General features: G+C 45.5%; 1 protein-coding gene across 1 annotated transcript; it reads right to left on the bottom strand.

Annotated features, from left to right (window-relative positions):
• Nucleotides 1-381: 381 nt before the first annotated feature.
• Nucleotides 382-10,583, bottom strand: LOC107399810 (disks large homolog 5-like). Its single transcript, XM_076544775.1, has 6 exons — nt 10,375-10,583; nt 9,167-9,326; nt 7,662-7,793; nt 5,272-5,455; nt 4,162-4,277; nt 382-3,032 (listed from the first exon to the last, which is right to left on the bottom strand). The coding sequence occupies exons 1-6, from the start codon at nt 10,505-10,507 to the stop codon at nt 2,873-2,875; spliced, it is 885 nt and encodes a 294-aa protein (XP_076400890.1). The 5' UTR covers nt 10,508-10,583; the 3' UTR covers nt 382-2,872.
• Between the last annotated feature and the right edge of the window lie 4,642 nt (nt 10,584-15,225).

Here is a 15,225-nt window from a genome sequence, read left to right as displayed (position 1 = left end):
GGGTTTCCTGATTTCTTTTAGACTCTCCTAATGAATGGTTTTATTTCCTGAGAGTCTATAGAGGAGTAAAGGTGCATTTCTCAATAGTTCAGTCCTTATGAACAATTCATGAAAGTATGTCTATAGAGTAACATATTTTAGGGATAGCTAAATGCATAACAGCAATGATACAGTATGGATACTGAGTCCACCATAAAGTGTGTATCCAGGGAGTAAACATGGCAATCCTTACCCATGACACCAATCCTCTGTGTCACCCTGGAGAGCAGGAGGAGATTATGTAGTGCAGGCTGCCTGGAAATTGCAGAGATCCATCTCAGAGTGAGAACTAGGGTTACAGGAGTATGACAGCACACACCACAAAACAAACTGGTGCAGGGGTGAAAAGTTTGAAATTACTTTTTATTTTAAACATGAAGAATATATTTTTAAAGGGGGCTTTAAATGGGTAATAAACAACGGTAGCCTTAGCAAATTTTGTAAATCAATAACAAGAACAAATAACAACAAAATAACAAATCCATAAACAAAACAATTAAGATACAGAACCTAAACCAAAAATCAAACACAAAATTAAGCTATGCAGAATTCTCTCACGGCAGGTTGAGCAGCACAGACCTGGAGCCTGTGACTGGCCTTGGACAGATGGTAGGTAGCAAGGGAGTCAACGATTGCAACAGCCTTTTCAAGATGAGCATAGCCATGCCTCTTGGGGGCTTTATAAGACAGTTTTCACCAAGTTCAAGGATAAAAACATTACAAGCTTTGGTTCAAACACTGTTGAATTCACTTGAGTCATCTTCACTAAAGTATTCTTGATGGTCCATTAGGATGAGCACTGATTTATACACCCGGACTCCTCCTAGATGCCTAGTAGCTCTGGCTATGCTTCAGCACTTCTTCAAAGCCCTCTCCTGTTCATCCTTAGCAAGAGTGGAATCCCAAACACACCATAAGATCTACCTGGGCCAAGGCTTTTCCTCAGCTGCAATATTTCCATCCCAAAGAGATAAATCTTCTGAAAGTTCAACTTCCTAATGTACACCAATCCATTTGCACCATCCAGTTTCTGAGTCACCCTGGTGGTTGTTCCCAAACGCGACAGCTTTTTCATTTTTTATTTTTAGGCATCCTGCACATAGTCATGCATGTCTGGATATAGTTTTCCTTCCTCTGCTCTGAACTGCATGCTGATCCTCATGCACTTAATGCTTTGTCCATTCACAAGTCTCTACATTTTGCATTATACTAACTCCTGTTCCATGTATTAGAAACATACACCTTCAAATATAGCATCAGGTCTTCTCTTTATGAAACATGCTTGCTTGCACACCTCCTCATCCCCAAAATATAACTTTTCCAGTCACCTTTAGGCTTAAGATAAGCCCAGTAATACATTATGATTCTCTCTGTTGGGAATCAGGGCCAGATGGTGAATAAATTGTGGGTCCTGAGGATCTGTCTTCATTCAATATTCAGAAAGTGAGAATTGTCCCAAAACTCAGGCTTATGATAGATAATCTTGTGATATATGTAAGCCATCTGGGGTCAATGCCTGACTCTCATCAGCTGAAGGCACAACACGGTCAAAACACTCAGGCCATGCTCCCTCCAGGTCATGATGCTGTACTGTCTAGTTGTTTTACTGTCACATGATGCACAGGTGATTCCCATACATCTTTCCTTTATGCTCAAAAGATCTCATCCTAAAGCAGAGGCTGGAGGTCCACCTCCCTGAACTGGATATAGGGTGCCATTTGGTCTTTGGAATGGCACATTCTATACACATGCCATTCAGCTGATGTTCACATGATCCATAAACACCTGACACAGCTCTTGAGCATCAGAACATTATCTGAGCCTTCTCAACCAAATGAATGCTAGGCCCTATCACTGATAAGCCCTTGGCTTACTCATAGAGCACTCTTTGAGACACTAAGGTATGTTTTCTGATGAATTACCGCCCTCTGCTGGCATCATGTACTCAGCCTTGGATACCTGATCTGTGAAGAAGTTCTGCAGCAGGATGAACCTGAAATGTGTTGGCCACTATGAAATTGTTTCAGTCAACATTTTCCTGTGTGATTATTCAAGACCCACAACTCCATAAGGATCATTGAATGTCCACAAATGTCAAAGGTAACTGTGACACTTTCTACAGATCCTTTTCAGGTCTGATCCCTTCAATCCAGATGTGAAACTGAGAATCCCCATTGGTCCTCCTAATGGAAGATGAAATAACTCCTACATGGAAAGAGGGACTGTTGTCACATCTGTGGGGACTGTCTTCAGCAGTGCTTCTGCATGTCATGGAGTTGGTCTGATTCAGCATTGGAGAGAGAATCCTATGCTTTTGGGTGTGGTTTGTGTGAATAACAGCATGATATCAATAAAGTCTTCCAAGATGATTTTCTGCCACAAATGGAGGGCTGAGGACCCAGTCAGCTTGTGAAAGTCCTTGACCATAAACTGATATAGTATGTTTTATATTCTATCATCTCCTTCCTCCAAGGTGTTGTATTGGGGCCAATTGCTGGTGGATGTCAGGGTTCTGAGTAATTATTTTGTCAGGTTTCTGTCTTATTTTTGCTGCTTTTTTTTCTTCAGGAGTACTGAGCCAACAGACAAATGGATCAGATTGGGTCTCGGTGACCTGGAGGTCAGATGGTTTTTGCTTCATGGTAAGTTCAGAGCTATGATGGGGTTCTTTTTCTGAGGAGGCCTTGATCCTAGGGTGAATGATGCCATATTTCAAGGTGTCTGCCTTCCTTTGGCTTCCTCAGTTTCTCAACGGGTGCTGTCAATAAGGAAAGGGAGTCAAGGCCCAGAAGCAGCCATCCTGGGTTAATGGCTAGGCACAACCAAGGCCTATTCACACATAGGAAATAAAATAATAGGGAGAAAGTGCATCATAATCCAGAATTTCCCGGAGATTGGGCTCAGCAGGTGGCTCCTGGTTTAACAGCTCCTTCTGAAGCAGGCTCTCATCCTGGGCTGTGGCCTGTTCCAGCTCATGTGTCAGTTTCTCAGACCTAGGAGGGAAAGGCAGTTAGGACACAATCCTGCTGGGGACCTGCCATTGTCAGATGTTAAACTGCTACCTCCTACCACCTCAACTGTGCTGGATGCTCAACATGGATCTTTGACTGAAGTCATTGTTTGTGTAAGAGTCACAAGAGTAGTTGGGCCTAGAACTTTCCTCTGCCCTAAACACCTGTCAGAATTTGACTAAGAAGTATTTGTTCTCTGTTCTACTAGAAAGAAAGGGTCTTTCTCTTACAGTCTGAGTACATCATTTTGCAAAAGTAACAACTATTAATAACATAGTCAACAGCACAGAAGTGATACTCATTATTCATGATGAATTACAGATTAAACCATATCATTTTATTGATAGCCATATTGCAGCCTTGCAATCAGGACACTTAAACAAGGTCATGAAGATAGCTCGGGATTCATGCCCAGGAGGCACCTTGAACATGACCAACATGCAATACAGAATCAGTCAGTAATCCTAGAGCAGCATTTCCTGAGATGTGTGCCTGAGAACAATTGCCCTGATGGACTCTGGGATCAAACACAAATTTGTGATTTAATTTACCAGAACTAGGAATCTGCATCCTGACTCTTTCACAGTCTGTTACAGAACACTCCTAAAAAGGTTCTGATCTTCCCTACAGCTAAGGCATCTGCCTGGGTTCATTCTGGAAAGTCCTTAACCTATTTAATCCAGAGAACACTTGTCCCAGGAAAAGGAGAAATGCTGCACAGAGCAGTATTCAAAGGTAGGAATCTCTTCTTTACAGGGGATATTCCTAGGTGAAAATGTAATTTTAGCAAGGCCTGGTGATGTACAACTTTGAATTCCATCACGGGGAGGCAGAAGCAGGAAGATCTCTGTGAGTATAAGGAAAGCCTGCTCAGGCCATACCAGAGCACTCGGAAGGGAGAAAGGACAAAATTGCTCAGACACACTGAGTATTCAACATATTGATTCCTGGGCAGAATTGTTTGTACACTCAACCTGAACAATACTCTCAAGTGTTCTTGCCCTGCATGTAGCTGGGAGCCAAGCATTTGAGCAGGATCCCATAAATGACAGTGATCCCAGGTAGAATGTACCCACTTGGCTCCACCTGCTCCCCCAGCCTCGGTTCCTACCTCATTTTGGAGACCTCAAAGTGATGCTGCAGCTTTTCTGCCAAGTCCTTTTCCTGAGTGATCATCTCCTTCTGTTTCATCAGGACCTGTAGGCTTCCCTCCAATCTTTCAAATGCCTGTTCATTAGAACATAGTGTTCTTAGTGGAGAGGTGTATACAGGCATGCACACAGTGTCATACACATGAAGCACATACAAAGGATCAAAATAGCTTACTGGTAAGTGAGGCAACCCAAAAGAGCTTATACTACACTCACAGAAAAAGAAGTGAGCAGAATACAACATCATGCAAGATGAACAGATGAGTAGGCAAAGCACACCAGCACTTTCAGAAGAGTCTCACAACTCTGCCGTCATTCCTTGAGGATTAATACTGCTGTGGGGAGTGTGTTCTGTTGGGCCAGACTCTGTTGAGATGGCTAGAGAATTTACTTCAGAAGCTGCAAATCACACACCCCAGCACTCAGCTTGTCAAAAGCCCTCATTTATTCAACCAATCAAATCCAGATTGTATTGTCCAGAATGGTGGAGCTCTCAAGGAGCACTCACAGAAAAGAGGGCTCATGAGCTGCTACTCGGGCTTATGTCAGTGTGAACCAATAGTCAAAGGGAAGAGAACACATTGGGATTCATAAAGAAATGAGAAGGCCACATGCCACCCAAATCTATGGTTATGATGAGGACTCGTTTGGCATTTACATGGGATACTCCTCCTTGTAAGCTGCTTCCCCTCTGTGATCTCACATGACCCCAGCCAATCACATGAGCCTCAGGACCCACAATTCACTCATTCAAAGCTCTGTGCATAGCATCCTACCTATCGAAATGACATGTAGGTTTGATATGTTACTGACCCATTTCCCTCATTGGACCGCAGTTTCAAGCAGAGCAGCAGGCATGGTATGCTAATAATTTAGTTTCTCAGAAGAGGCTAACTTCCCAGAAGGACTTGTGCATGGACACTGAAGTGAACACCTCAGATGTCATGAAGTGGGTGGCTGGCTGGATGAGTAAGGTGATGGGTGAAAGCACAGGTGAGTGGATGGGCAGACAGAGAATCCAATGGGCAAATGGTGCCAGACCTTAGCCTGACCCACCTACCTGTCCCTACCTGTTGTTGCTGGCTCTGGAGGTCACTGGTCTCTTCTTCTCGGTCCTCACAGATCAATTTCAATGCCTTCAAGTGGATCTTCAGCAGGACCCAATCCTCTCTCCGATTCTGGTTCTCCTGCCTCAGCATGGCTACCTGGTCCTTAAGCTGAGTATGTTCCATGAGGACCTGGCTGTGCAGACCACTGGAAAAGACCCTCTGTAGAGTAAGGCCCTGCCAGTCTCCTTCTGCCACCCCTGCCTCCAGGAACCATAATGACAAATGGCCCCAGGTTCTCAGGAAGATGTAGCCAAGAGCCCAACATAGCCATGACAGCTACACTCAAAAGGCCAAATAAGAGAGCAGCTAAGTAAAAAAATCGAAATACTTCAGAAAACCCCAACACGAATAGGGATCTATGTCCTTTCAAAGGAAAGAGGAGTCCTTCAACTGTCCTGAACATCAGTAAGTAGTGGACAAATACCCTCTGAGAGAGGACAGGAGACCCAAGGGGAGTTTATTCTATCTACAGTTTCCACAGAAACCAGATCTGTAAAGCCTAGGCCTGAGCTTCCCGATGCCCAGTGCTGCCTGACATTCCCCTCATAGTGCAAATCACTTTTCTTTTCTTTCTTTTTACTTTCCTTTTCCTTTCTTCTTTTTTTCCTTCTTCTCTTTCTGTCTTTTGTTTGTTTGGTTTTTAAAACAGGGTTTCTCTGCCTAACAGTCCTATCTGCCCTGGAACTCTCTGTAGACCAGACTGGCCTTTAGATCACAGAGATCTGCCTACTCTGCCTCCAGAGTACTGGAATGGCACCACCAAAGCTCAGTTTGCTCTTCTACTTAGAGGCTCTGAGGCTCCAGGACAATGGTGGGAGGAGTGAATAGTCTCTTTCATACTGAGCAAAACTAAGTGCAAGTGACACAAATCAAAGAGATGCTTGCTAATGTGCAAAAAAGGACAGAACCAGAGCTGTGGACTCTCCAGTCTAGAGACAAAGAAAGGTAGAGATGAGCCACTTTGGAATCAATATGGGGTTTTCTTAGAAAATTGGGAATCAATCTCCCCCAAGACCTAGTTATACCACTCTTGGGCATATTCCCAATGAATGCTCAATCATACTACAAGAGCACATGTTCAGCTATGTTCATAGCAGCATTGTTTGTAATAGCCTGAACCTGCAAACAACCTAGATGCCTTTCAGCTGAAGAATGGATAAAGAAAATGTGGTACATATACACAATGGAGTACTACTCAGCAGAGAAAAACAATGATCAGGAGGTTTGCAGGCAAATGGATGAATCTAGAAAAAAAATCATCCTGAGTGAGATAAACCAGACTCCAAAAAACAAAAATGGTATGTACTCACTCATAGGAGGATACTAGATGTAAAACAGAGGATGACTAGACTGCTACTCATAACTCCAGGGAGGCTACCTAGTAAAGAAGACCCTAAGAAAGACACAGGAATCACACAATGACAGAGAAATGGATGAGATCTACATGAGTAAACTGGATATGAGGCAGGAGTAATGAAGGGCAATGGTTAAGGGAAAGAGAGCTTAGGGGAGCAGAAGATCTCAGCTGGATCAAGAACAGTGAGGGAGAAACAGAAAAAATAGACCATGATAAATTAAGACCCCATGGGAATAGGAAGAAGCAGAGTGCTAGAGAGTTCCCCAGAAATCCACAATAATACCTCCACAGTAGACTATTGGCAATGGTCGAGAGAAATTGTGAATTGATGTATTCTGGTGTTCAGATGGCCAAACAACCTAACAGTCCTAATAGAATTCTCATCCAATGACTGATGGAAGCAGATGCAGAGATCCACAACCAGGCCCAGGTGGAGCTCAGGGAGTCCAATAGCAAGAAAGAGGAGGGATTGTATGAGCCAGAACTGTTGAGACCATGATTGGAAAAAGCACATTGACAAATAGCCAAACTAACGGAAACACATGAACTATGAACCTACAGCTGAGGATCCACAAACTGGATCAGACCCTCTGAATATGTGAGACAGTTGATTATCTTGAACTGTTTCAGAGACCTCCAGGCAGTGGGACCTGGACCTGTCCTTAGTGCATGAGCTGGCTTTTTAGAGCCTGGGGCCTATGCAGGGATACTTTGCTCAGCCTGAGTGAAGGGAGGAGAGTACTGGACCTGCCTCGAATGAATCTACCACACTGAGCTGAATCCCCAGGCTAATCCTTGCCCACTAGGAGATGGGAATTGGGGGTGTATTGGGGGACAGGGGAGGGGCGGGGGAAGGGAGGAGGGAGGACATGGGAATCTGTGGCTGATATGTAAAGTTAAATTAAATTATAAAATTAAAAAATAAAAATAATAATAAAAGAAGGCATAGATGGCCACTCAACAACTATAGGGGTCCATGCCAACAGGCACTTACCGATAGAAGACTGTCAGGTTGGCAAGCTCATCCACCTTCTCTGAAGCCTCCTTGTTCTCATTCTGCAATCTCTGTAGGTCAGTCATGACCTCCTCATGCTCCATCTTCAGATCTTCATACCAAGTATTTGGCCTGTGGGAGGGCATGGCATTAGGAGCAAAGAACTTCATGAATATAGGCCTCAAGGATCATGTGAACACAAGCTGTTGTCCTGATCTACTACAACACAGTGGAGGTCTCAGTCTGGCTACTATGGACTGAAACTTCCTGGTGCTTAATTAACTTGTAATCCTGGCCCAGGCCAACAGAGACTGGGTGTTCAGATGAAGGGTGTCCTTGCTGCATGAGTCCACCCAGCAAGCCTGGAGAGACAGTCTAGCTCTCTGTTCCCAGGAGTCTATGCTACAGGTCTTGGCACACAAGAAACCTAAAATGATGTTTCTCTTGTTTCAGGACAAGGATTCTTGAGCCTGGCAAATTACTACCACACAGAGGGACAGAGCACATAATTCTGGATATGAGACCCACATCAGGACAGCTATATAATCTCCCCAAGGGATTCCTATTTGGCATCAAGGTGAACACATAGGACAAGAGCAGAGCTACTTAAAGTGAGGATCACAGATCTCATATCAGCACTGGCATCACTTAGAAGTATGACACAGGCAAGTCATCAGGCCCACCATAGACGGCTGGCTCCCAGAGTCTGGAGGGACACACAAACTTGCAAATGCTCATAAACACACAGACACAGACACAGACACAGACACAGACACACACACACACACACACACACACACACACACACACACACACACACCATCACACCATCACACCATCATGCATACTCCATGCATACAGGAAACAGACAGATGGGGAGAGAGAGAGAGAGAGAGAGAGAGAGAGAGAGAGAGAGAGAGAGAGAGAGAGAGAGAGAGACTAAGGCAGAGTGCAAGAAAGAGTGAAGGAGAGGAGAGCACACATGGGATACTGAAGAAATGTGTCGAGCAATATTTTCCAAGAGTATAACTCAAAAGAAATAGAAAAACAGTGATGAGCTCCAGGACTTTCAGTCACTCATTGAAATAAATCAATTCAGATCAGGTCTGACAAGCTGCTACCAGGATCTTCCAGCACACAATTACCTATCAGGCAAGTTCAAAGACTCACACAAACTCACAGCAGCCAGTATCTCACACAAGCCATATCATGGTCTTTTCAAGTGCATGCTGGGAACTCAAACAATACTGCACCAGTCCCTGAGTTGTGTGACTCAGACTCCAGGCTTGGGTTTTCATTGGAGGAAGCAGAGTAGTTAGAATCCCCATCTCCCTCCCACCCAGGTTTCAGGTTCTGCCTCTCCATTGAGAGGCATTTAGGGACATGAAGTTGGGCACAGGGAAACCCTGAGGGTTCAAACTCCTAAAATCCAAGATATTAAAATGAACATGAAGGTGACTTTGCAGATGCAAGATCGATACCAGGAAGGTTGAAACAAGAGATACCTATTGTGCACGGGTCCTTTCCTGATGAAGAATACTTGATCACGCAGCTCATTTCTCTCCCTTGTCACCACCTGAAGTTCCATGTTCAGCCTCTGCATCTCCTTCCTCATCCCTTTCTTGGTGAGGAGGGTTGTGCGGGATGCGGTCTCCATAGCAGCCTCTGTGGGTAGATGAACACAAGTGAACTTGCATAGTGACAAGGCATAGAGGATGGACAGACCACCCTGAGGCCCAAACAGAAAGATCACCTCTGCAACTCAGTGACAACCCAAATATTTGAGACCAGGTGAAGATGTACTCTCTGTGGATCTCAGCTTTCCTATCATTCTGTAGAGATGTGACTATGTAAGCAGCCAGGGGTTTCCTCTGTCTCCCTACACATGCTTCAGGGAACACAGAGATGGCTTCTTCGGGCCAATTCACAGCAGCACAGGATGCAACATGCATGAACCCAGAGCCCTGAAGTCTGCCTGTGCTTTCAGAAGCCAGGAGAAAAATAACACTGCACAAGCACTCAGGTGCTGTGGACAGTCCAGATCTCCTGCCTGATCACTCCAGGCCCATGACTGGGATTGAAATGTCATGCAGAGACACAACATGGTCAACAGACTCACCAAGTCATCCCACTGCCAGCCCAGATAATGCAGAGCTTGTACATAGGAGCCAATCTCTGCCCTGGTCCCACATCTCTACAGTTGTTTGACTACACTAGAGATCTACCTGCCATCCTCAACTGATGATTCAGGACCCTAAGGGACCACTGCCAAGGAAAGGAGGTCAGAGGAGTCTGCTGGACAGCCTGACAACATGATGTCTTGGTCAGAAGTACTTGTCTCTCCAAGTGACTAGTGTCAACAGCCACTGCACCTAAAGGAAACTCCCGAAGCTGAAGTGCAGTGATGCCTGGCCTCAGCTGGGGACACATTAGTCCCTCTTCTTCTTGCTTGTCTCCTTCGGTCCCCATATTACACCCCCAAGACCCAGGAAAGGTAAAAGATAAGCATGCCCAGCATAACAGCCTTGACCTTGCTAGATCCTGGCTTAGAAGAGGCACACACTAATGTTCTGAAACCTGGACTTTCAGGAAATATGAGAAGCAGGGAACTCAATTTGCTTCTCAGAGGCTCCAGCTCCTCTGCCCCATTACTTGAGGGCCCAGGTCTAGCCCACCTCCTCCAGGAAGCCCCCATCTCCTGCCCAGCACTCACTGTGCCTTCCCCAGAAACCCTTTTTGGTTGTTTTCCTCTGAGACTCAAGGCCAGCCTCTTTCCATCTCTCTCTGTTCTCTGGATGTTCTCCATTCTCTCTTCTAAGGAGACCCCTCAGTCTTGCCAGCAGCATGACTATGCTCTACCCTGTAGGCACTGAAGGATGCCCTGAGGCAGTTGATGTTGCTACAACACTGGTGACATCACGGGATGCCATGAGCTCTCCAGGATACAATAGAATGTCCAGAGAAGGGACTGCTGACATCATGGAGAACAGCCTTTGCCACCCTGTTAACTGGTTCTCCCTTAACTGACCAGAAGCCCAGGTTCACTTTCTTGGAGCCTCTCTAGGAACATAGAAGAAGCTATTCAGCACCTCCTCCTTCCCAAGCCAGAGTTCTCTTAGCTTACTTTTAAGCCCCATACATAGTACATAGTATGTACATATGTATATAGTACATCCCATGTTGGGAACTTAGCTATACTATCCAAACACTGCCCAGGAATATCTCATTCTTTTTAATATCCCTCTGTTCATCAAAATGAGCAATTAAATACTATTACACCACAGATGATTCCCCATCTCCTTTCATTCAGAATTCAAACTAGGATGGAGTTCAGACACTTACATTCCTGATGAGTACCTCGGTATACTATCCAAAGCCCAGATTTGTTATAGGACTGGGTGTAGACAAGCAATGTGTTGCTGTCAGTAAGAGGCCCTGCCCAGGACCTCTGACCATAAGAGACTTTAAAGGAACCACGCCTCCTCTTTTCCAAGACTGTTAGTCATAGTGTACAGCCTTCACTCAGAGCCACAGGCTAAAATGCCCTTCAAAAGGGACTCTCATTACTAGGAAACTACATGTTTCTATTTTCTTTGTGTTTAAGGCAGTAAAATTCAAATAGACAGTGCTTAGCCAGGGACTAGCCATGTCATCCTGGATCTCACATCCTAGGTGCTTTTCCAGGAATTCATTAAAGCTGGTTTTCTTGGTTCTACAGCTTCTGGTTTCAAAGTAAATTAACAACAGACACTGTATATCTCTCAGACAGAACAAATAAATAACAGAAATGTATTTACATGAGCACATCAGTGGCAAATCAAGCCTGAAGAGTGGGAAACCGGGACTGTGTCCTGACCTCTGTGATCCTAGACAGAGGGAGGAGCAGGCTCATGTTAGCCTCTTCTACAGAGACAGAGTGAGGTGGAATGGACACTGACCAGGCTGAACAACCGTCCTGAGCGCCTGCAGGTATGGTTACACGCAGACTCCCAGTCAACCTTCCAAGGAGCTCCTGCTAGGCCATGGTCTTTGTCTGACCCTGTGCACCATTTAAGGTCAAGCAGGCATCTGTCCAAGGGATACAAAATTCTTCCATTCAGCAGCTGACAGGACAAGGAGCCAAGGTCAGGAATGGTGACCTCCTACCATAAACTATGTGACAAAAAATTATGTGCAATTCATCTGTTTGAAAAATCAGGGGCCTCCTATGTGGTTTGGGGTCTGTGTTAATCTTGTGCAACAGCTTTATGAGCCCAGTTCCTATATTCATTGGGTTTTTCATGATGACCTTGGCAGGCCTGGAACCAACCTGAACTGAGATCAGAGATCTGGATTCACTGAGTGGAGGGAACATTACTGAATTAGGTTTGCAGAGTTGGGGTCTGAGGTCCAGCTCCACCACGTACCACATGGCTGAACTTGGCTCATCATTTTCCTTCCCACGTATATACCCTAGGGGGAGGGCCAAGGAGCACTGTCTCTGGAATGACTGTGCCTGCCTCAGACCAGCAGGTCATCAGAAGTCAATTCAGCTCAAGCCAGTTCTCTACAACAGGAGTAAAGATCAGGAGATAGACAGCCTTTGAGAGGCTGCTTAGGCAGCAGGATCCCTGCACATGATCAGGAGATGGTGACTTTGCCACCTGCCTCCTTAGCTTAGTGCCCAGAAGAAAAGATGCCAATGGGGCTGGAAGTGCAGGGCCAGGGGCAGCAGTGTCCTTATCAGACACTGGAAGGCAGGCTGCCACTGACTTCCAGAAGGGTAAGGTTTTCCTCCTCTCCTGGCTCCACTTCAAGTCTGTCTGTCATTCTTTTCCTTCTTTCCTCCCTTCCTTCCTTCCTTAACTTTCTTCTTTCCTTCTTTCCTAATTTCCATCCTTCTTAATTTCCTTCCTTAATTCTTTAATTCCTTCCTTATTTCCTCCCTCCCTTCTTTCCTTCCTTCCTCCTTTCTTTCTTTGCTTTTCTTTGCTTTTCTTCCTTCCTTCCTTCCTTCCTTCCTTCCTTCCTTCCTTTCTTTCTTTCTTTCTTTCTTTCTTTCTTTCTTTCTTTCTTTCTTTCTTTCCAGACTTGCTTTGGAACTCAGAGATGTGTCCAACTATGCCTCCAGTGTTCTGGGATTAAAAGTGTGAGCAGCCACCACCCAGGTAGTTCAAGAGTCTAGGGCTCTATGCTAGGACTCTGATTCGACAGAAAGGAAGCAGGAGGTAGATGCATTCTAGTTTGATGACAATGACAACTTCAGAAAGGAGAGGCAAAGTGCCAAACTAACCCCAACACACAGTGAGAGCTACCACTGGGCTAGAGTGCTCCACACATAGAGACAATAGACATTTCCAGGTAGGGTGGTGGACAGAGGCTGTACCCAGGCTGCAAAGGTGTCAGTGGTGGGTGCTGGGTTTCAGTCCTTGTCTGACAGCTGCACTCTGGCTTGTGCATGGGCTTCTCCATTCTAACCCTCCTCACTTTTCTTTCACTTCATCTTGATGTTGTTTTGAAGACAGGGTCTCACTGTAGACTTGTCTGACCTGGAACTTGCTATGTAGAAGAGGCTGGGCTTCAGCTTACAGAAATCTGCATGCCTCTGCCTCCTGAGTCCTGGGATAAAAGGCATCCATCACAAGGCCTGGATTTCTCTCTTCTCTCTCTCTCTCTCTCTCTCTCTCTCTCTCTCTCTCTCTCTCTCTCTCTCTCTGTGTGTGTGTGTGTGTGTGTGTGTGTGTGTGTGTGTGTGTGTGTGTGCTGGAGATCAAACACAGGGCCCATGCATGCTAAGCAAGCACTCTACCACTGAGCTATACCTATCCCTACTCTCTAGAAATGTTTATAGATGCAGCACTAGGAAGGGGTTACGGAACCATCACCCCAGGTCACTTGGGCATCCTAGTTTTGGTGATGGCCAGATTGGCTGTAGATAAGACTCAGGACATGGACAAAAATTCGTGTTCAAGCTTTTCTCCTCCACAACACTGGTTGTGTTGAAATTCTCACACTGAGAATTTAACAAAACACCTGATCCCATCAGCACACATGGGCCTTTTGTTGGAGACACCTACTTCCTGTCCAGGTCAGTCCTCACAGAAGTGTACTTTCTATGCTGTTTACACTCTCTAGCTGTTTGCCAGACAGAGGATTTCACGACCCCTGACAACCCGAAGCCTCCCTTCTCTCACACATTGTAGGTCATCAGGTCGGAGAGCAGCATCACGTGCCTCCTGTCGATGCTCATGCCATGGTTGACCATCATGTACTGGATCTCGTTGATGATGGTTGTCAGGGCAGCCTCAATGCCCAGAGTTTTCTCCACCTAGGGAGAGCTAGGAGTGAGTGGAGGCAGTCCCTTCTGGGAGCTGCCTTACTCCTACTTCTTCCCTTTTGACAAGCGCAAAGCAAACACTGCTCTATTATCAAAGTTGATTGTTTTGTAATTGTTGGGGAAGCAAATCCCGGGGTCAGGAAACTGCTGGGTTGGCTGAGGGTCCAGATGTAATGGTACCTCATAGGTGTTATTGGAAGTCATCTGAGTGCCTTTCACAATATTGGTGGCCATGACTGCCCAAAGGTTGTCACCTTCTACCAAAAGCTTGAACTTCTTCTTCCTGCTCTGCTCATTGATATGGATGACAGCTCTGGACACCCCCAGGGTGCCCTGTGCCACCACCTACATTCAACACAGAATGCTTAAGATGCTGCAACCCCTAGGTCCCTACTGAGAGCATCATAAATGGGGCTGAAGAATGGGCTGGTAACCAGTTCATGCCATTCTCAGCCCATTTATCACCAGCAGTGTGTGTACTCCAGGGGTGCCTAGGTACTGCTTGGGTTAGGGGAAAGGTGGTTCAGAGAACTGTGCCCCAACCTACAGTCAGCTTGAAGAGAGAGCAGAAAAGAGACTAATGGAGAGTTGCAGTCTCAGAACTAAGGATAAGAGAAGAAAGGCCTTTGTGCAGCTTGGGCTTTTTGATTGTCTTAGCTCAGGAAACTTCATTGATTGGAAATCTGACATCCTGATGAAATGTTCTCAAATTTTCTATAAATGTAGGATTGAAGGATTGTGATCTGCAGAGCCAAAGCCTGGCTCCTCACAGACTACATGTTCTCCCCTCCTCTGTCCCTCCCCCAGGCCATGATCCTAAAGGAGCAGTCAGTCATCCAGAACCTCCCTGGCAGTTCCTGCCTCCGAGAGCTGGACCAGAGCAACAGCGCCCTCACCATGGCCCTGTGTGGCTCCAAAGGTGAGCTAAGTCCTCAGAGTTGGCTGTTTGTGTGCCCTGGCAGGGGTTTGGCTCTAGAACACGTCTTTGGTCATAACATCACAAAGGCTCTTCATTTCTTTAAGTACCTGTTTATAAATCATGGAGGACTGAGCTTTTGTTTGATTTGGGTGGGGACAGTTATGACTTTTGGAGAAACTGGTGGGTAATTTGGCTGACTTCCTGAGTTTGAATGTGCTTTGACTAAATTTGTTATTAAAGGTTTAACCTTAGAGTTTTCAGTAATAGATTTAGTGAAGTAACAGACTTTTTTCTTTGGCATGTTGATTTTAAGTTTCCAATGCTCTTTA

Source organism: Peromyscus maniculatus, chromosome 9 (genome assembly GCF_049852395.1).
Source record: "Peromyscus maniculatus bairdii isolate BWxNUB_F1_BW_parent chromosome 9, HU_Pman_BW_mat_3.1, whole genome shotgun sequence".
In the NCBI taxonomy this organism is placed as follows: domain Eukaryota; kingdom Metazoa; phylum Chordata; class Mammalia; order Rodentia; family Cricetidae; genus Peromyscus; species Peromyscus maniculatus.
This window is presented reverse-complemented; position numbering and strand designations above follow the sequence as displayed.

Coding starts and splice junctions, on each gene's coding strand:
- LOC107399810 (XM_076544775.1), bottom strand. CDS start 10,507: ATGCTGCTGGCAAGACTGAGGGGTCTCCTTAGAAGAGAGAATGGAGAA. Junction 7,794..9,166: donor AAAGGACCCGTGCACAATAG/GTATCTCTTGTT, acceptor GCCCTCCCACAG/GCCAAATACTTGGTATGAAG. Junction 4,278..5,271: donor TCCAGAGCCAGCAACAACAG/GTAGGGACAGGT, acceptor TCTAATGAACAG/GCATTTGAAAGATTGGAGGG.